General features: G+C 36.9%; 1 protein-coding gene across 1 annotated transcript; it reads left to right on the forward strand.

The window, feature by feature from the left end:
• Positions 1 to 1,061: 1,061 nt before the first annotated feature.
• On the forward strand, positions 1,062 to 22,171 carry LOC130838827 (zinc finger protein 850-like). Its single transcript, XM_057712508.1, is given in 4 exon segments — positions 1,062 to 1,521; positions 1,683 to 1,809; positions 2,058 to 2,153; positions 20,384 to 22,171. Coding segments are annotated over 2 exon segments (1,263 nt in total). The 5' UTR covers positions 1,062 to 1,521; positions 1,683 to 1,809; positions 2,058 to 2,142; the 3' UTR covers positions 21,636 to 22,171.
• Positions 22,172 to 23,416: the final 1,245 nt, after the last annotated feature.

A 23,416-nucleotide genomic window follows, 5' to 3' on the forward strand; every position in this document is an offset into this window, starting at 1 on the left:
ATCTTCTCCCATTCTGTAGGTTGTCTTTTCATTTGTTGGTTTCCTTTGCTGTGCAAAAGCTTTTAAATTTAATTAGGTCACATTTGTTTATTTTTGCTTTTATTTCCTTTGTTTTAGGAGATAGATCAAAAAGAATACTGCTGTGATTTATGTCAAAGAGTGTTCTGCCTGTTTTCCTCTAGGAGTTCTATGGTTTCTGGTCTTACAATTAGGTGTTAATCCATTTTGAGTTTATTTTTGTAAGTGGTGTAGGAGAATGTTCTAAATTCATTCTTTTACATGTAGCTGTCCAGTTTTCCCAGCACCATTTATTGAAGAGACTGTCTTTTCTCCATTGTATATTCTTGCCTCCTTTGTCATAGATTAATTGACCATAAGTGTGTAGGCTCTTTATTCTGTTCTAGTAACCCACTCTTTTGTAACAGTGTTCTCATTTGTGTGTAGTGCTCTATAATGGAGCCTAAATACATTCCATTGGGCCTCCCATATCAGGATTGTGGGGGTTTTTCTTTCTTTTTCTTTTTCAGATTCAGAATTGTGGTTTAATGAAGTGGAAATGATTGTTGAATGGGCTAACTTATCTTCACAGGCCTGTTTATTTTTCCTTAATTTTTGAGTTCTCCCTTTAAAAAAATATGAAATATTCCTTACTACAAAACAATAATAGAACACTCATGTACTTAACACCTAGAACAGGAAGTATTATTGAAGACCCTCCTGTATCCTGCCCTCCCTCTCAAAGGGTAACCTGTAAAGAAAATTTTTTAGTCATTATTCTCTTGCTTTTCACAGTTGTTTTACTATTTATCCCTAAACAATCTGCTGTTAGCTTTTCTATAGTTTTGAACTTTTTAACAAATAAGACTAGCCAGATGCATAAGTTTTTGAGTATTTTAGACCTTCAAAGCTGTCAAGCAACTTAGAGATCTTATTCAATCTCAATATCCAAAATAATGGAATGACTGTGTCTTGCCTTCCTAAGATGAAAGATACATTCAGTTAAAAATAGTTTATTAAAGAACTTGCCTTATAAGGAAAAATACTTATGATATTTTCTGAAAATGAAGATTCTTAGTATTTGGTATACACTTTAATTAGATCAAAGTCCTATTATGTGCAGTAGAGGTTTTTCTTATTTGTTTGGTAAATATTTTATAAAGATTCTGACCTTTTCCTTTAATAAGTAAGAAAAAAAAAAGAGAAGGGAGGAGCTCCTATTTAAGGGTTTATTGTAAGCAGTAATTAGCATGTCAGATGTTCACTATACAATTATTGCAACTTTCTGTATGTTTGAAAATTTCCACAATAAAAATATTGGTAAGTCATGGATGATCATTAAAATAAACAGTAATTTGCCAGCCCTACAGGTTGTTGTGTGTTTTTCTACTCTATTTCATTTATTTAGGAAACTATAAATAAATGTGTTTTGTTCACTCCTAGCCCTAGCCGTGGGATAATGGGAATGTCTCATTGTATGAAGGAGGTTTCTCTACAGCGATACCAGTATTCAAGAAGATGGAGGTACTTTGTTCTAATTACACTAATTTTTTTTACTCTGCCCCATCTTTGGCCTAGCCCGTTTGCTCAGTGTATTTTCTCCATCCCCCAGTGTCCTTTTCCATCTCTTCTTTCATCTGAAAAACATTTCCTTTAATTTCTACTACATGGTTTTATCATTGCAGGGGTTGGTGATGTTCAGGGATGTGGCTGTAGACTTCTCTCGGGAGGAGTGGGAGTACCTGGACTCTACTCAGAGGGATTTATATAGAGATGTAATGATGGAGAATTACAGCAACCTAGTCTTACTAGGTGAGGAATTCTATCCCCAAATAACTTGTGAATTTTGGGTGTGTTTTCAGTTGTTTGGATGGATTTCTGTCTGTTTCCTTGGGAATTATTTTGTACTTTGTAGATTAGGAGATGAGCAGCTCTTTGTGGTACCTTTATCTTCTTCTTGCTTTACACCTTCTTATCCTTCATGTAGTAACCTGTTTACTTGAGGACTGGGTTTGAATTCAGGAACAGCATGATTATGTCTTATTTTTTCTTACAAACAGGAGTCTCTATTCCTAAACCAGATGTGATTTTCTTATCGGAGCAAGGGGAAGAACCCTGGATGGTTTCAAGGAATGTGGCGGGAGGATGGTGCCCAGGTGAGTAGATTGAACAGGTAGGGAAAGGTACTGCAGTTAAGAACCCAGCTAGTGGAACTTTCCTGGTGGTCCAGTGGGTAAGACTCCGAGCTCCCAATGCAGGGGGCCCGGGTTCGATCCCTGGTCTGGGAACTAGATCCCACATGCATGCCATAACCAAGACCTGGTGCAGCCAAAAAGTAAAAAATTAAAGCAAACGAAGAAAGAACCCAGCTAGTGAGGGAGGCAGCACCTTAAAGGTACTGATTGAGGAATCTCATCCTCGAAGGCCTATCCAAGGGTTTGTGAAGAAAAGGCCTAAAACACATGGGAAAAAGTAAAGTCCTTTCCTTTATCCCCACCTGTACTCTCTGTGCTATTCATGTCATAATTCCCTCCCATCTCAAAGCTCTTTTTCTTTAAGAACCATTTTATATAAGTTGGATCCACTTCTTTACCTTTTAAATTTAAACTTGTGTTTTTTAAAAAAATCTCCTAAAATGTATTTTTAAGCTCTACTGTTCATTTTTCCTGCTGGTCTTTGACTTTTTTTTTCTAGTTTTGCTTTGATGCAGTAATTCCATACATTCATTCACTTTTAATCAGCATTTACTGACTTAAAAAATTCATGCAGCCTTCTCTTGGTGGGAGTTAAAGTATATAAGCTATTAAGATAAAGTCTAATAAAGGGTCTAGAACATGTCCATAAATAACCTGCAGAAAGTAGACTCAACCATAAGACTTCCAGAAAGAGCTGAAGATATAAATATGGGAGAATGCTGAAAGAAAAGGATGTGCCTGCTTTTAGGAGGAAAAAGTACACAGAAATGATTGAGGTTAATAAGTAAATTTTGATAGATTTAGGTGTCAGGGAAAAATGAGAGAACCATTTTCAAATAAGCTGGAGACATTCTTAAAGTGGGCAAAAATTGGGTTGTAAGTAGCACAGATTGAGGGATTTTTCTTTTGAAATATGAGAAAACATAAGGCTTTTAATTTTTTTTTAAATGTGCTTTTAAGTAATGGAAACACTGTCAAAAAAGTGTTCTAATTGTAGGATATAGATTTTGTTTTAGTTTTTTTCACAGAACATTACAAATGTGTTAAAAATTTTTTTTTTTACTTTATTATAGACAGAGGAATGGACATCCCAAGAATTCATTTTCTCGCTTCAGCGATTATTAACATGTTTCTGATCTTATTTCATCTATCCTCATTGACCTCTGCATTCCCCACCCATGAAGTATTTTAAAGGAAGTCCCGGATATCATATGTTTAAATACTATTAAATATATAGGTTGCTTTTCAGTTTCTTCTATTTAAAATTACTACTCTGATGCATCTTTATTTAGATGGGTATTTTCATATTTGATCATCAGATATGAGATTCATGGGCCAAAAAAGTTTAAACCTTTCAAAGCTCATGGTATTCTAGCACAGAAATACATGATCTGGGGAAGCTGACTTACCCAAATCAGTTGAGACATGTATTAACTGTTGGTTAGTTAATTGGAAAGGGTAAAGTGAAAAAGTATAATATGCCACAAGCATTTTATTTTAACTGAAAACATTTAATTATAGATTTTTTTTTTTTACCCATTTTCTGATGTCAGGGCCAGGTATTTTCTTTGAAAACGGGTTCCCTATTTGGAGTTCTGCCTTATTTTTCATACATATTAAACCAATAAGACCGTGAATTGTAATTTAAGCTTTCAGTTTTTTACATCAAGGGACAACATAAAGATTCTTGCAACCCAGTGTGAATAGGGCATCTTCTACAGCTGTGCTATCCTATACGGTAGCTACTAGCTACATGTGGCTATTTAAGCTTAACTTTATAAAGTAATTAAAATTAAATAAAAAATTTAATTCTACAGATGTACTAGCCATATTTCATGTGCTCAGTAATCACATGTGGCTGCTGGCTACCATATTGGACAGTGGAGATTCAAAGCACTGCCAGCTTTTCAGAAAGTTCTGTTGCATTTCTGTCATTCTAGACAGTTCCTCTCCTCTGCACAAGGTTTTCACTGTTGACTTATCTTCATATAATTCAAGAGCAGTTTTTTTTGTGACTGGCCTGTATGAAGTCTTCCCAAAACATTCTACTTATTTTTTTGTGTTTTAAAAACCTCTTTATATTATGTAAGGTAATGATATAAAAAAAGAATATATATAAATTTTAAAGCATAACAACAAAAAAACCTGTGACCCTGCCATACATCTCAAGAACTAGCATAGTTTACGGAAGCAGTCCCTAATCTTTTTGGCACCAGGGACTGGTTTCATGGAAGACAATGTCTCCACAGACTGGGGGTGGGGGGGATGGTTCAGTCTGTAATGTGAGTGATGGTGGGCGGGGGATGGCAAATGAAGCTGGCCTGCTGCTCCCCTCCTGCTGTGGGGACTATTCCTAACAGACCGAGGACTGGGGGTAGGGACTCCTGTTTTACAGTGCCATTGTACCTAACTTGTGCTCACTTTTTATTCTATTTTACTGCCTCCCCAACACCCCCATAGCACCTTATCTGATTTTTGTGTTTATTCTTCCTTTGATCCTTTTATGTGATGTAATATTTTTAGTACTGCTAAGCAATGGGTTTAGATTTTTTGTTATTGAATATTATAAAAATGGTTTCATACTATATGGAGCTTTCTCTAATCTGATTTTTTTCACCTAATATATGTATAGGATTCATCCATGTCTTTGCATGTAGTTGTGGTTCATTACTTTCATTGTAGTACATTATTCCATTGTGTGCCACATATATATCCCAATTTATGTATCTGTTCGCTGAGTCAGTGGGATTTGGGTTCTTTTGAACTAAATTGCTGTGAATATTCTTGTAAATCTCTATTGTTGCTCGTGTGTATGAATTTCTCTAGGATATATACCTAGAAGTTGACTTTCTAATTCATAGGGTATGTAAATATTCAATTTTTCAAGACAATGCCAAATTATTTTTAAAAGTAACTGTACCATTCTGCTCTTCCAGAACCAGAGTTTTCTTTGATGCATTACCTCATTTACACTTAGAATTTATAATCACACTTTAAAATTTGTACCAATGTAGTTGCCCAGAGTTAGTGAAACTCAAGGTTAGGGCATAGTCCTCCAGACTGCCAAATTTGCCCAGGACTTCTGATAACAGCTGAAAGTTTAGAAGTCCACAGGGTCAACCTCATTTCAGATCAGCTGGCTACAAATTTGGGGAGCTTCCTGGACTCCCTCAAATTTTATATTTCACTAGAACAACTCACAGGACTCAGGAAAGCACTATACTTATAATTAATTTTACTACAGCACAAGAATACCAGCAAAAGGATTAGAACCAGCCAAAGGAAGGGCAGAATAGGGTAGAATAGGGTACACATAGGGTAGAATCTGAGAGGGTTCCCAAATGTGAAGGTTCCATGTCCTCAGGGATGCTTAACCCTCATGTCATTGACAATATGCATGGAATATTGCTGACCTAGGATGCTCACCTGAGTTTCAGTGTGCAAAGTTTTTATCAAAGCTTTACTACCCAGGCATGGTTAAGTTATCAAGCATGTGGCTGAACTCAACCTCCAGCTCCCTCCCCTTCTATGGAGGCCAATTTCACCTGGCCGAGAGACCCAACTCTCTAATCTTAAGGTTCATCTTTCTGGCATGGGTAGCTGCCACCAGGAGTCATGGAGTTAGCATAACTAACATAGGTGTGGTCCAAGGGGTTCACTATGAGTAACAAAGACAGTCCTATCATTTGAGAAATTCCAGGGCTTTAGAGCTTACCTCTCAGGAACCAGGACAAAGGCCAGACCTCTCTTTAGGGAAAGTTAATTCTTCACTGTACAATAGTGAATGTAAAGTTCTACATTTTCCTAGTTTTTATCAATTAGGTTAAATATTTTTAAAAAAATGTATGTTTGCTCTTTATACTTTCTTTTTATGTAAAATTTTGCCATCTTTTCCACTAGGTTGTTTAGGTTTATTTTCTTAATTAATTTGCAGGAGTTATTTATTTACTTAAAATTGTGTTAAAACATGAATAACAAATGTATTCCATTTTAACCTTTTTTGAGTGTAAATTCGGTAGCATTAAGTACATTCATGTTGTCTTGCAACCATCACCGTATTCATTTCCAGAACTTTTTCATCTTTCCCCAAATGAAACTGTGTACTCATTAAATAGTAACTTCCAATTCCTCTTCCTCCCCCAGCACCTGGCAATCACCATTCTAGTTTCTGTCTTTATGAATTTCAATATTCTAGATATATCATACAAGTTGAATCATATAATATTTGTCTTTTTGTGTATGGCATATTTCACTTAGAATAATATCCTCAAGGTTCATGGTTGTAGCATGTATCAGAATTTCCTTTTTAAGGCTGAATTCTGTTGTATGTAGTTACCACATTTTGTTTATCCATTCATCCATCAACAGACATTTGGGTTGCTTCCATCTTTTGTCTGTTGTTAATAATACTGCTAGGAACATGGGTGTACAAATACCTGTTCAAGTCCCTGCTTTCAAGTTTTTGAGTATATACCCAGAAGTGGAATTGTTGTATCGTATGGTAATTGTATGTTTATTTTTGTGTATATATAATATATATACACACACATTTTCTTTATCCATTCATCCACTGATGAACACTTAGGTTGTTTCCATGTCTTGGTTATTGTAGATAATGCTGTAGTGATTGTGGGGGTACCTACATCTTTTCAAATTAGTGTTTTTGTTTTCTTTGGAAAAATACCCTGAAGAATTGTTGGATCATATGTAGTTATATTTTTAATTTTTTGAGGAACGTCCATACTGTTTCCGTAGTGGCTGTACCAATTTACATTCCTATCAGTAATGACAAGTGTTCCCTTTTCTCTACATCCTTGACAACACTTGTTATATTCTTTTTGATAACAGCAGTTCTAACAAGTGTGAGATGATATCTCATTATGGGGTTTTTTTTGGCCCATCCTGAAGCTTATGGGATCTTAACTCCCATATCAGGGATTGAACTGGGCCCCGGCAGTGAAAGCACCAGGTCCTAACCACTGGACTGCCAGGGAATTCCCTCACTATGGTTTTGATTTGCATTTCCATGGTGCTTAGTGATGTTGAGTATCTTTTCATTTACCTGTTGGCCATCTGTATGTCTCTGGAGAAATATCTATTCAAATCTTCTGCCCATTTAAAAAAGTTTATTATTTTTATTTTTGGCTGTGTCAGTTATTAGTTGCAGTGCTCGGGCTCTTCGTTGTGGCACTCAGGCTTCTCTCTAAGTTGTGGCACACTGGCTTCAGAGCCTGTGGGCTCTGTAGTTGCAGCATGCGGGCTTTCTAGTTGTGGCTCCTGTGCTCATTAGTTGCTGTGTGCGGGCTTAGTTGCCCCATGGTATGTGGAATCTTAGTTCCCTGACCAGGGAACCAAACCACGTCCCCTGCATTAGAAGAGATTCTTAACCACTGGCCCACCAGGGAAGTCCCTCTCTTTAAATCAGATTGTTTTATTTTATTTCTTTTTACTATTGAGTTGTATGAGTTCTTTATAAAATGATTTTGGATATTAACCTAAGATATATGATTTGCATATTTTCTTCCATTCAGTAGGTTGCCTTTTCATTTTGTTGATGGTTTCCTTTGCTGTGTAGAAACTTTTGTTTTGATGTAATGCCACGTGTTTATTTTTGCTTTTGTTGCTGTGGCTTTTGGTGTCATTGGCTCTGCCATTTGATACCTGTGTGACTTTTGGCAATTCACTTATCCTTTCTGGGCCTCTACTTTCTCATTTGCAAATATAGATAGTAGTGATATCTACTCATAGGATTCTTGTGAGGATTAAATGAGTTAAAATATGTGTAAAGCAGTTAGAATAGTGCCTGGCCCATGGCAAGCACAGTTTGTTAGCTATTATTTTCTCTTTTCTTTTAGTTCTTATTCTTGAAATTTCATCATGCCTAATTAACTTAAAGTATAAATCAGTATCTTTAGCATAATCTTCTCAAGTAATATAAAGATTTTAGAATGTTATAATTCCAGCCCCCCATCTTCTGGCTCATATGCTATTATTATTCAGAATTTTAATGTTATTAAGTAAACACTGTTTCATTACATTAATTGTAAACAATTATTGTTTATGTTTTCCAATGTCTTACTTTATACTTTCTTCTTAGTTATTCTGTCTGGGATCATTTTCATTTTTTCTAAAGTAAATCCTTAGAAGTTTCTTTCTATTCATGATAAACTCTTGCAGTTCTGTTCATGTGAGAATGATCAAAATGAACAGAATTGAGAGAGTTAACTATGAACAGAAAGAAACTTCTAAGGATATACTTTAGAAAAAGATGAAAATAATCCCAGAAAGAAAAATTCATCAGTTCTGGATTTAAAAAGCTGTTACATCTTTGAGTATAGTTTCATCCCTGTTCTTTTTGGAAGACCGACAGGATCTTTGTCTTTGCTTCATGACTGGTAACTTTGCTTTCATGTTTCTAGTCTCGTTTTCTCTGTATAGTATGTGATATGAAATTTCTCCAGAGAAGTCATCTAGTCACTGATTCTCTCATGTGTTGTATCTGATTTGCTACTTAATCTGTCTCCTGAGATTGTTGTTGATACCTTTCCTTCTCTTTCTCATAATTTATATGCTAAAGAAACTGCATCATCTGTCCTGTTATCTAACTTTACATTTCTCCCCTTTATTCCCTATAAACAAACTATATTGGTACTGTATGTTTTATCAGGAAACATTTAATGTCCAGTTGTTCCTCTTTTTGTGGTGTTAGCAGCCATTCTTAATTTCATCCTCTAAAAATTATCAAAGACTAAAAATTGTCATTATAAATTCATAGATTTAAAAAAATTTGGTAATTCATTTGTTATTACATTACAGTTATTATTCTTAAATTTATGCTCAAATTGTCCTATCTTTGACCAGTGGGAGCCTCTTTAAATTGGTACCTGAGTCCTTTTCACATGACTCTAGGAAGTCTCTGATAGCTTCTTTGCTTTCCTAATATGCCCCTTTGCTCCAGGGCTCATAATATACATTTTCTGCCCTGTCCCTGACATGCTCTGAGGAGCCCTGATTCTTTGGAGTGAGAAATCTTATTTAGAGACAGCAATCTAGTCATTAGCCTGCTTATGCTGCTGGATTGGTCACTGTTTCTAAGACTTCAGTGGATGAAATTAGGAAGTATTTGAGAAAAACATGTCAGGACTACATCCTAATATTTTGAATTCATCCATTGACTTTTAAATTTTAATTATTTCATTTTTTTATTTTAAAAGTTCCATTTGGATCTTTAAAAAAATTTGCCGGGTCATTTTGCTAATCAATTATTACTTTCTCATTTTTAAAAAAAAACTAAACTTTTCAGATTCACAGAAAAGTTGTAAAGATAGTATACCAAGAGTCCCCATAAACCCCACACCATTTCCCTTATTATTAATATCTTTCATTTGTACATTTGTCATAATGAATGAACCAATATTGATCCATTATTTTTAACAAAATCCCATATTTTACTTAGATTTCCTTAGTTTTTATCTAATGTCCTTTTTTTTTTTCTCTCTGTTCCAGGATCACACCTAGGATAACACATTCATCTAGTTGTCCTGTCTCCTTAGGCTCCTCTTGGCTGTGACAGTTTCTCCTTGTTTGTGATGACCTTGACAGTTTGGAGCAGTATTGGTCAGGTATTTTGTAGATTATCTCTCATTGAGACTTGTTTGGTGCTTTTTACATAATTAGACTGGGGTTATGGGTTTCAGGGGGGAAGACCACAGAGGTAAAGTGTCATTCTCATCACATACTATCACGGGTACATACTGTCAACATGACTTACCACTGATGATATTAACCTTGCTTACCTGGCTGAGGCAGTGTTTGTCAGGTTTCTCCACTATAAAGTTACTCTTTTTTCCCTACTTTCCATACTCTGTTTTTTGGAAGGAAGACACTATGCACAATCCACACTTAAAGAATAGGAACTATGTTCTACTTGCTTGGGGCAGAGTATCTGCATAAGTTATTTAAAATTCTTCTGCTCAGGAGAGTTGTCTACTCTCTTCCACTTATTATTTATTCAATAATTTATATCAGTATAGAATCATGAATATTTGTTTTGTATTATGAGTTATAAATTTAATACTGCTTTATTTACATTGTTGTTTTGGCCATTGGGAACTCTTTTAGGTGGCTTCTGTGTCTCTTTCATGTACTCCATCACTCTGGGTATTCTGGGAGCTTTTCCTTACTTCTGGTATACAATATGCTCCAAGCTCCTCATGTATATTTCCTGTCCCAGCTCTAGAATCAGCAGTTTCTTGGGGGAGCCCTGGTTTTATTTATTGGAGAACATTATTAGAAATCAAGATCTGGGTACTTGATGTACTTGATGATACTTGGGTACTTCTCACTTTTCGACTCCATCTTTTTAAAAAGATATATAGTGTATTTTTATTATTTCTCTCCTAGTATCTGAAGTGGCTGGTGGTTTAAATCTTCTGTTTGTTATTTCTGCTAATGCTCATACATGGTGGTTTATTTCTGCTAGTCTTACTTTTGGTTGTGAATTTCTATGTGCCTCAATTTGAAAGGTGGGAATCTTGAAGGATCAGGGTTCAAAGCATTACTCTAGGAGATCATTTACTTGTTTCTACCAGAAACCAGGGCTACTCTTTAATTAATTTCTCAGCTTGAGGTGTCCATAACAGGTAGTGTAAGTTTTTGTTTCTGTTTTAATTAACTTATTTAATTAAAAAAAATGTATTGGCTACATTGGTTTTCATTGCTACACACAGGCTTTCTGTAGTTGCGGAGAGTGCAGGCTACTCTTCATTGCAGTGCACGGGCTTCTTATTGCGGTGGCTTCTCTTGTTGTGGAGCATAGCTTGTAGGTGCACAGGGTTCAGCAGTTGTGGTGCGTAGGCTCAATAGTTGTGGCTCGCAGGCTCATTAGTTGTGGTGGCATGGGCTTAGTTGCTCCACGGCACGTGGGATCTTCCTGGCCCAGGGATCAAGCCCATGTCCCCTGCGTTGGCAGGTGGATTCTTAACCAATGCAGCACCAGGGAAGCCCCAGGTAGTGTAAGTTTGAACTCCAATCTTATATGAGGACAGATGTTTATTAATTCTGAGGTGAGACTCTTTTTTTTTCTGGTGGTGGTGGTGGTGAAATCTAGAACCATAGCCGAGGAAAGCAAATTTACCTGATAGTCCCTTATCTGGCAGGAGACTTTTTTTTCCTAGCTCACCCTTTAACTCTGGGTGGGCTTCTTTGAAGACCTGGGTTTTATGCTGTAGTCTTAGGTTTTGCTCTTCACTTTGCATGGTTTGAGACTTAACCTTGTTCCTTCACACGGATATTAATCCACAGAGCTCTTGGTTTCTGTTGGGGTCCCCCCCAACAAGGTAGTTTCAGTTTTAAGGTTTGCTTGCCACTCCAGTTTCAGTTTCTTTATTTTTTTTTAGTATGTTTATATTGTTTTTGCTTTTAGGAATTTCTTTTCCTTTCTTGAATGCTCAGTGGCAAGTTTAAAGATAATAAGTTTATTTTGATATATTCAGCATTTAGCAGTTTTGCAACACAAGACTACTTTTCATACTAGATATAGTGTACCATACTGCTAAAAGCAGAGATTGCAATGCGAGAGATGAGTAAGAATGTCAGTACCAGCGATGTTTGCAAAATACTAGAAACAATCTAAATGTCTATCAACATCAGAATAGATCGATAAATCATCCAATTTCTACTGTATGCTAAATATAACCATACTGCTATGAAATGAATGAATTATAGCTAATTTATCAGGCTAATCATAAAAAACTTATGTTCTTTGACATAGTGGGATTAAATGAGAAATCAAAGATAAGAAGAAAACCTCCAAACATCTAGAAATGAAACAAGACACCTCTAAATAGCCTAAAAGTCAAAAAGGAAGACTTGAACAGATACTTCATCAAAGAGGATATAAGGATAGCAAATAAACACATGAAAAGATGTTCAACACCATTAGCTATTGGGAAAATGCATATTAAAACCATAATGAGAAACTAAACACCTATCAGAATGGCTAAAATAAAATATATTGCCAGTACCAGGTACTGGCAAGGATATTGAGCAAATGGAACTCTCATACTTTGCTGGAAGGGATGCAAAATGGTACAGTCACTTTGGAAGAGAGTTTAGCAATTTCTTATGAAGTTAAACATACATGACCCAGCAATCCTACTCCTGAGTATTTACTCTAGAGAAATGGAAACTTATATTCACACAAAAGCCTATACAGGGATATCTGTAGTAGCTCTGTTCATGATTGCCCCAAACTGAAAACAGCCTAAATGTCCTTCAACATGTAAATGGCACATCCATACAATGGAATAGTACTCAGCAGTAAAGAGGAATGAACTATAAGTACATGAAGGTACTTGCATGGAACTTAAGAGCATTATGCTGAATGGGAGAAGGATCTTTAGAAGTTACATACTATATGATTCCACTTATATAACAATCTGGAAATGAAAAAAAAATCATAGAGAGGGAGAACAGATCACTGTTTGCCAGAGATTAGGGACTAGGAGAGGGAGGAAGGAAGTATAAAGTGATAGCTTGAGGGAGTTTTGGGGGTGATGGAACTATTTTGTTTAATTAATGTGGTTATATGAATCTCTACATGTATTAAAATTCATAAAACTGTACACAAGAAAGCTTTGCTGTATGTTCATTTATGTTTAATTTAAAAAAATTAAAAGCAATAGGAAAAGACTGTGGTTTAACCTTGCATAAAATTGCCATAAAAGGGATTAAAGAACAAAACATTATTATAGACAATGAAAGGCACACCAGCACATCATATGTACAAACTGTCATAATGTTTCCAAACTAGCTAAAAATGTCAGGAAATGGTAGACACTTTGAAAGAACTACACAACAAAATTAGAAAAACTCAGATATGAGGCAGTTAGAGAAAAAAATTGAAACGATGGTGACAGACTCAGGAAGGAATTAGAAATAAAAAATCATTTCAGAGGTGAAGACCAAACTAGAAGGAAAATAAAAATGAAAATGTGCAACAAATAATGCCTTGGGAGAAACAGGGGATGGAAAGGAAAAAGAAATTCAAAATCAAGAAGAAATTAAGAAGGAGAGGAAAAGGTTTAGAGAGAAAATGATAGAGAAGATAGACAGTGAGGATCTAACATCTTAAGAATTCCAATAAGAGTATAATGGAACAGAACAATCACTAAAAATGACTCAAGATAACTAAAATTAAGAACAAAAGGACTAAAGCTTTGTTTTGAAAAAGTACACCATGTATTCAGGAAGATCATAACTGTGGCATCCAGGCATAAAGACCAACTCACTTAAAAGGAAAGGAAAATCAAATTATCATCTGGCTTATCTACAGCAAAGCTTTATTCCAGAAGACAATGCCTATTTCAAATTATCATCTGGCTTATCTAAAGCAAAGCTTTATTCCAGAAGACAAAGACATAAATTTTGAACTAAGAATTTTTTACCTAGCCAAATTGTTATATATATATTCTGAAGCTCAGGGAGTATTATTCCCCTAACCCCTTCCCAACAGATCAACCCAAAAATGAGCTTCACAAAATGGAAACAGACATAAACCTAAGGACTGGGATAAGCATTAAGTATATAATAACCTGTATATCTAATACTAAATGGTGGTATTAAGGGAGAGAATACAGTATTATTGCTTAGGTATAGTAGATATATATAGTTATAATTATCCAAGAAGTAGGATGAGAATGTGGGGGGTATATGACAAGTACAACAAGCTTGTAAATTACCTTATAGATATTAACAGAGGGAGTATTTCAAATCAGAGGCTAGGTAAGGGAGAAGAGGTTAATAATTATTTTCAATATTTCTCATATTAGGAAACCAGTAGATAATAGCAAAAAGAGAGAGGAAGAGAACAACAGTTATTACATAAATTTATCAGGATGAAAATAACCATTGGATCAAAAATGTAACTTGACTAAATATGAAAAGATATGCCCCGAAATAGAGAATAAAATGATGTACATAGTGAAAGACTGTAAAGATGTGGATGTGTGCATGTTCGAGTGTTTACATATCATAAATCAAAATGATGGAACACTGATTATACTAAAATATGCTGTTACTTATCTAAAACAGGAAGGATATTGTATTAAAAAAATTTTTTTTAAATAAGACAACAGAGATCCTAAATGACACAATAGAAGAGTTAGACTTACTTGATATATACAGGACACTACATCTACACCCCTCCCCCCAATACACATTCTTTTCAAGCATGCATGGAACAATCTCTAGGAGAGACCACATAGTAGGACACAAAACAAGCCTCAACAAATTTAAAATAATATAAATTATCTCAAGCATCTTTTCTGACCACAATGGCATGTAACTAGAAATCAACCACAGAAAGAAAAATGGAAAAAAAAGAAAAAAGAAAAGAAAAAAAAACCTATTACATGGAAACTAAATAACATGCTACTAAAAAACCAATGGGTCGGGCTTCCTAGGTGGCACAGTTGTTGAGAATCAGCCTGCCAGTGCAGGGGACACAGGTTCAATCCCTGCTCCAGGAAGATCCCACATGCTGCGGAGCAACTAAGCCTGTGCACCACAACTATTGAGCCTGCGCTTTAGAGCCCATGAGCCACAACTATTGAGCCCATGTGCTGCAACTACTGAAGCCCATGTGCCTAGAGCCCGTGCTCCACAACAAGAGAAGCCACAGCAATGAGGAGCCCACGCACCACAACAAAGAGTAGCCCCCACTCACCCACAACTAAAAAGAAAGCCTGCGCACAGCAAAGAAGACCCAACACAACCAATAAATAAATAAATTTATAAACTGTGGAAAAAAAAAAAAGAAAAAACAAAAACCAATGGGTCAGTGAGGAACTCAAAGAGGAAATAAAAAAACACCTCAAGACAAACAACAGTGAAGACACAACCATACAAAAATCTATGGGAGGACTTCCTGGTGGTGCAGTGGTTAAGAATCCGCCTGCCAATGCAGAGGACATGGGTTCAATCCCTGCTCCAGGAAGATCCCACATGCCATGGAGCAACTAAGCCCGTGTGCCAAAAAAACAAAACAAAACAAAACAAAAAAAAAAGAATCCACCTGCCAATGCAGGGGACATGGGTTCAATCCCTGGTCCAGGAAGATCACACATGCTGTGGAGCAACTAAGCCCATAAGCTACAACTACTGAGCCCGAGTGCCACAACTACTGAAGTCTGCATACCTAGAGCCCATGCGCCACAACAAGAGAAGCCACCACAATGAGAAGCCTGTGCACTGCAATGAAGAGTAGTTCCCACTCACCACAATAGAGAAAGCCCATGCACAGCAACAAAGACCCAATTCAGCCAATAAATAAATGAATAAACAAAACAAAACTAAACTATGAGATGCAGCAAAAGCAGTTCTAAGAGCAATTCAGTCCTTCCTCAAAAAAAACAAGAAAAATCTCAAGCAACCTAACCTACCACCTAAAAGAATAGAAAAAGAACGAACAAAACCTAAAGAAATAATAGGAATAGTAAAGATCAGAGAGGAAAAAAATAAAGTGTTTTTTGGTTGTTACTTGTATAGCAGAGGGAAAGGAATAGGATGAAGAGGACTTCTTTCATTATACTTTATTTTTTAGATTTAAGTTGGGAACTATATATCTTATACTTATAAAACAAAATTAACTTTAGAAAAATCCCTGAAACCAAAAGAGAAAGGGAGACAATTCAATCTAAATGTGTATCCCTTGGTTAAATATCCTAAGAAGAAAAGACACTACAAAAAACACCCACCATAATGTTTTTAGTAACCATACTAGTGGTAGCAGTCCTGATATTGTTACGGTCTGTGGAATAAAATAAATGAGCAATTTAGTTGGAGTCTTTGAAAACTGAGACTTTCAGTATGGAAAAAGGAAATACAGATGTAAGATTGATAACATTAAATAAAAACCCTGTAGTCCTGAATATGAATTGGAAGGATTATTTTGAACTCAGGCTATATTTCTTTTTTGTTTTTTAAAGATTTATTATTTATTTTATTTTTGGCTGCATTGGGTCTTTGCTGCTGCACACGGGCTTTCTCTAGTTGTGGTGAGCGGGGGCTACTCTTCATTGTGGTGTGCTGATTTCTCATTGCGGTGGCTTCTCTTGTGGAGCATAGGCTCTAGAAGTACGGGCTTCAGTAGTTGTGGTGCACGGGCTCAGTAGTTGTGGCACACGGGCTTAGTTGCTTCATGGCATGTGGGGTCTTCCTGGCCCAGGGACTGAACCTATGTCCTCTGTATTGGCAGACGGATTCTTAACCACTGCACCACCAGGGAAGCCCCACTCAGGCTATATTTCATCTTTAATTATATATCTTAAAGATTAAAAGAGACTTAGAGATAGCAACCAGTCTCATTTACCGACCTCACATGGATTTTGATTCAAACAAACTGAAAAATACACATTTATAATTAGACAATTGGGGAAATAGGAAGACTAACTGGATATTTGATCTTAAAGAATTACCTGTTAAATTTAAGGTTTGTTTACTACAGTACTATGCTTTTGCAAAAATGTCCTTGTCTGAAAGATTCATGCTGAAATATTTACAAGTGAAATAATAAGATGCCTGTAATTTGCTCCAAATTAATTTATGGAGTTGGCTGTGAGAAGTGGATGGATAAATAAGAGAGTCTATAAGTTGACAATTGTTGAAGCTGAGTGATTGTTATACTGGGTTTTTTTCCACTTTCAAAAACTTACGTTTTGGGGCTTCCCTGGTAGCGCAGTGGTTAAGAATCCGCCTGCCAATGCAGGGGACATGAGTTCAATCCCTGGGCTGGGAAGATCCCACATGCTGTGGAGCAACTAAGCCCATGCACCACAACTACCGAGCCTGTGCTCTAGAGCCTGTGAGCCACAACTACTGAGCCAATGTGCTACAACTACCAAAGCCCACGCACCTAGAGCCTGTGCTCTGAAACAAGAGAAGCCACCAAAATGAGAAGCCCGTGCACTGCAACAAAGAATAGCCCCTGCTCACTGCAACTAGAGAAAGCCCGAGCACAGCAATGAAGACCCAGTGCAGCCAATAAATAAATAAATATTTTTAAAACCTTTACATTTTTCTGTGGCAGACTATTTTAATGCAAAAAAATAGGAAGTGAGACAATGTGTGGATAGTGAGAAAGTGTGTGGACAGTGTGAAATTTTGTAAAACAGAGGAAAGAGAAATGATTGGTAGCTGCAGGGGGACCTAGAGTCGAGGAAGTTGTTTGTGTGTACATACTTTAAAGAAGGTTTTAAGGAGTGTCTTTGTATGCTGATGGGACCAAAACATGAGAGCAGGAAAACTATTTGTGAATGAGAGGGGATGGGGATTGCAGAAGCATATGTAAGAAAAAGTTATGTCAGAGAAGACAGTCTTCAGTATCCAGTTAAGGTATTGGCCTTGGACAGGAGAATTTTATCAGCGGGAGAAACAGATTATTGGAGTTTATGTACAGGTTGGTTGATTTGATTGAATGAGAGAAAATTATCTCATTCTTACTTTTTCCTCCCTTAGTGAAATTATCAATCAGGACATCAGCCAGGAGATAGTTTTGAGATCTTCGGGGAGAAGAGAGGTGGGGGAAATTTTCTCAGAGAGTGAGAAAATGAGAACTGTAATAGAGATGAGAGGAAATGCTGAGGGTCCACTTGAGTTGTGTGGTTATAAATTTATAGTGAGAATCGTCAGTGTGGTTGTTTGTTCCTTACCAGCCATGTTCAACTACCCAGGTGGACAGGAACAATAGGCAGAACTGGATTTAATCAAGTTGGGGAGGTGAATGCAAGACAATAGTTACAATGATGGACTGTGGAATTTAAGCTAGGTAAGGCCATCAGGGATATAATAGTGAAAATTAACACTGCAGATGATTAAGGGCATGAACAAGAGGGTGAATCTAGAATAATTTCCACCCTACTGCTTGAGTTTTGGAGTTTTTTGTTTGTTTTTGTTTTCATGCCTCACCTCTTTCACATTTGTCTCCTTTATGAAAGAAAATTTTTATGAAATTTTCCACATTCACATTATGAAATTTCCATTGATTTTATGAAAAGCACATAGTTCAGGTGCAGGACAACTTAATATCATTTTCCTTGCTCAGTCCTCCCCCCCTTTTTTCCCCTGAATCTTCTTCCATGTGATAAGAATAATAGAACCATTTCTTGAGCTCTTTATGCCAGGCACTTTACATGCATTATTCCTAATCTTTATAAGCCCATGGAATAGATATTTCTGTACCTATTGTTATATGAAGAAATGGTGATTGAGATAGGTAAAAGTAATTGTCTGTACAGAAAGGTAATAATCAACAGAGCTGTGGTCTGAATTGGTGGTCTGTTTGAATCCTGTGTTCTCACTAAATCTCATTACTCTTTTTTTCACTCTTAACTATTTCTCAGCTTTTACTGTCAAATCACTCATTGCTAGAGACTGCCTGAGTTCTCGTCTGTATTACTTCAAGGACAATCTTTATAGCATCAGCACCAAATGATAGTTTTATTGGAGTCACAAAACATACCATATTGTAGTCAGAGGAATATTTGTGTGGTAAACTTTCTATACTCAGCATATTAGAATATTCTGTCTGTAACATTATCTAGAATTCCATTCTCCATCATTTCCTTCAGTTTACATTCAGCATACCCTTTGTTACAGAGTTCCTAGTAGTCCAGTCTACCCACCTCATTCTACCAAATAGTTAGTGATCCCTGTCTCCCAAAATTCTCAGATTCCTTTGCTTAACATTACATTGCCCTTTTATTATGCTTCAAACCTGTTATAATGTCTGGGAAGAAACATAGTTTTCTGGGAAATATAGTGGTCTTGGACATAAAGGAGGGAAGGGAAGCCCTGAGAAGGGGCCTGGAGGAACAAAATAGATTGTATATTGGAAGGAAAGTTGAGTAATACTACAAATTCAAGTGAAGAGTAAAAAAAAAAATCACCTCAGTACAGTAGTGGAAAAGACAGTCATAACTACACATAAATGGCAATATGCATTGGTAGAAGTAAAGGGAGAAACAATTGGATACATGGGTGGTTAGGTATATATAATATCAGTTTTCTATTTTCATCATTTAATCTAGTTTGGTTGTGATTTTGTTTTAGTTTCTGAGGGAAGTAATGAAGTAAAGAGCTTATGAAGTAAAGAGCTTATGTTATCCTTTCAGTGATATGGGAGAGATTAAAATCAGGGACAGATGTTTAGAACTATTCTGTAATTATAAGCACAAATGATTATTATAATCCTTAAATTGTTCCCTACTTCCATATCTGCAGAGCACTTCCTTTTATCCCTGTAATAATCTCCTTTCATTAATCCAGTGATTCATTAACAATTGTCTATGGAACACTTTTTATGAGTAAAATGCTGGTTATTCTGTGTTGGGTGAAACAGCCATTGGTCCTGCCCCTTAAGAGCTTTAACAGTAAGAAAATAAAAGGTTACATATGAATAAGTAAGCAATTGTATAATTCTAAAATCCAGAACATTGCAATGAGAAAATACTATGATGAGATAGAGAATGAAGAAGTGAATTTAAATAGGGTTGTCTAGCTCAACCTTTCTAAGGAAGTGAGTTTTCACCTGAGACTTATAATATGAAGTCAGCTATGAAAAAAGCTATGTTTAGAGAATTTGTAACAAATTGAACAGTCTGTGGAAAATTTTGAGAAGATAAATGACTTATTTCAGATGCTCAGAAGTGATGAATATTTGGTATACAAAGAACACTGGGGAAAAGTGGGGTGAGAAGGTGTTGGATAGGATTTTGGTTGAGATATGTTAAAGAAAAGATTATGGAGGATCTCATAAGCTGTGATAAGGGAGTTTTGATTTTATTCTAAGTAGCTGGAAACCACTGAAAAATTCTAGGTGGGATTCTTGAATTTTGTGCAACATCAGAACTGGCTCGTTGAATGTATTAAAAATACGAAACTCAATACCTATTGGTGTAAATTCTTATTTATTTGACATGAGGGGGTACACTGAATCCAATCTTTTAATAGATTATTTAGGTGATTCTGATCTACACCTCAATTTGTAAAGTACTGACTTAACCTGTCTTCCTAACAGCCTTCCTCATCTTTCTTAAGTGTTTATGCTTTTGACTTCTTTTTCAAATTGAAGGCCTTGTACACCATCTTCACTTCTTAAGGACATTTTTGTCTTCCCCCCATTTCTATCACAGAATTTTTATTTCTCCCCAAAGAGGAAACACCACGTGTTTACTTTCTGGTTATCTTTCAGACTTGGAGTTCAGATGCAAAACCAAGGAATTGTGTCTGCAAAAAGAAATCTATGAAGTAACATCATCCCAGTGGATGATGACTGAAACAAATCATATTCCTGTGGGCTCCGGTATCAGAGATGTCTGGGAATGCAAAGGCCAGTTTAAGAGGCGACAGATAAATCAGGAGGGATATCTGGGGCAAGCATTAATGACTTACGAAAAAATGCCAACTTTCAGCCTACAAACATCTCTTACTCTACACCAGCAAATTTATCCTGGAGAGAAATTCTATAGATTCAAAGAATGTGGGAAGGCCTTTATTTATGGCTCAGGACTTATGGGACAGCAAAGAATTCATATTGGTGAGAAAGCCTATAAATGTAAGGAGTGTGAGAAGGTCTTTAGTCATTTTTCCTATCTTACTGAACATCAGAGAATTCACACTGGTGAGAAACACTACGAATGTAAGGAATGTGGAAAAGCCTTCATTCGTGGTTCACATCTTATTCAACATCAGAGAATTCATACAGATGAGAAACCCTATGAATGTCAAGAATGTGGGAAGGCCTTTAGACAATCTGCACATCTTACTTGACACCAAAGAATTCATACTGGTGACAAACCTTATAAATGTAAGGAATGTGGGAAAGCTTTTATTTGTGGCTCAGAACTCACTCGACATCAGAGAATTCATACTGGTGAGAAACCCTATGGTTGTAAGGAATGTGGGAAGGCCTTTAGACTGAGTTCACAACTTGGTCAACATCAGCGACTTCATACTGGTGAGAAACCTTATCAATGTAGGGAATGTGGGAAGGCCTTTCTTCGTGGCTCACAACTTACTGAACACCAGAGAATTCATCCTGGTATGAAACACTATGAATGTAAAGAATGTGGGAAGGCCTTTATCTGTGGTTCCCAACTTTTCCAACATCATCAAATTCATACTGGTGAGAAATCCTATGAATGTAAACAATGTGGGAAAGCCTTTATTTGTGCCTCACAATGTACTCAACATCAGCGAATTCATACTGCCAAGAAGCCCTATAATTGCAAAGAATGTGGAAAAGCCTTTATCTGCGGCTCAGAACTTGCCCGACATCATAGCATTCATACTGGTGAGAAACCCTATGAATGTAAGGAATGTGGGAAGGCCTTTAGACAGACTGCACACCTTGCTCAACATCAGAGAATTCACACTCTAACATAATTTTGCCATTCATTTGTCATAGAGCATCAGATTTCATGCTGGAATAAAATACAGTGGATATGGCAGTTCCTTTTACCTAGTATTCAGTTTATTCAGAACCAGAAAATTTGATACTGAGAAAAATTGACAATGAATGTAGAAGAGTTTTCTGTCATGACCCAAACCTTATGAAAATTCTACAGATTCACCCTAGGGAATGTAGTGAATGAGAAAAGGCTACCATTTGCTATTTATATGATGTGAGGCAAATTGACTTCTCTTGCTTAAATTTACTAATGGGTAAACTGTTGATAGTAATAGTATTTGTAATAAGGAGTCTGACTCTAGTCTTGATGTTTGGCCACTGATTTCTTTTAAGCCTCATCTTCCCTATCCACTTTGGCCCCACATCTGGAAAGGCTGACAGGAAAGCCTGTGTATCCCTCATCCTTTGGGGCCAGTGGGAAATTTAAATTTTGCAAATTCCAGCCTACATCCATCCAGTCCCACCCACTGTCTAAAAGCCAACCTATTCTCTCTTGCCTTATTCAAGCCACTCCAGACCTGCTTTTGCAGGCCTCACTCTGCCCAGAAGTCTCTTTTGTGAGTAACAAACTTTCAGAATCTCTTGCTGTGTGGAGTGTCATCAGCCTCAGCAGTCAATGTAAAATTGGGAGGGAGGTCAATCCCAACTCCATGGAGTAACCACAAATTAGTTTGAGTAGCTCACAGGACACTTTCTAGGCTGTGACCACCACTACTCTGAGATCTTTCTTCTTGTGTTCTTAGCTTATTAACCGGGTACAAACCACTTTAAATAGTGTGGGAGATGGTTCTGCTGCTTGTTGGCAAGGTTGTACTTCGAGTTGTGCTGCCCTGTGTGACATTTGCTGTGTCCTACAGAGCCTTGGTTATAGATTTAATCAACCTAAGTCAACCGTTTTGATAATTGGTACTTAGGGTTGGGCTAACGGGAGGAGGGCCCTCCTTAAGGTGGTCCCGGGTTGTATGTCTTGGCCTAGATACATGTCTCACTTCCAACATAAGCTGCGACTGATGCTAGGTTCAGGGGAATGACTCAGCCTGTGACTGCTGGTTGTGTGTCTCAACTAGGCATTGGCCTGTGTTCTACAGAAACGTTCAGGGAAAGACTGATAACCTGTACAATATATGCACCCCTCAGCTGGTTGCTTGTGAAACACTCTCATTAGAGAGTGAAAAAGCAGTCATGGGTGTTTTTAAGGTCTGTACTCTATAAAAGCAGATGGCTGACTAAGACCTTTAAAATATTTCTGCTGCTGTTATTCATGCCTCTATCACAACCAAGATCCTGATCCTCAGGGTTATTTGGAAAAACACCTATGGTGCCCTGTGGCACAGACACTTATTAACTGATCAGACTACTGAAGTGAGTCCTCATTTCAAAATTGCCAGGGCTTCCTTCTACCACTGTAGAAACCTTACCAAAAGACCTGGTATTAACACTGTAATCTGAGCTTTTCCAATTATCTTATCTTGGTAAGTTCCCTAAGGAGCTCCAGGTTCTTCTATGACAAACTTTACCAGGCATCCAATCTCCTCCTGGCCCAAACCCAGGTCCCTAAGGTGTAGGACCCACTGCCGCATTCCCTAATCTGAGTCCCTAGCCTCACAGGGATGTAGCATGCCCCTGGGACCCCAGCCGCCACCCACAATCAACCCTATACAACCATAGTGGTCCGCTGGTCACCACACAATGTACAACCTTTTATGGCCTTTATTGATACCAGTTTCCAAATCATGGTGATCCCCAGAAACCCCAC

Source organism: Hippopotamus amphibius, chromosome 16 (genome assembly GCF_030028045.1).
Source record: "Hippopotamus amphibius kiboko isolate mHipAmp2 chromosome 16, mHipAmp2.hap2, whole genome shotgun sequence".
Classification (NCBI taxonomy): Eukaryota; Metazoa; Chordata; class Mammalia; order Artiodactyla; family Hippopotamidae; genus Hippopotamus; species Hippopotamus amphibius.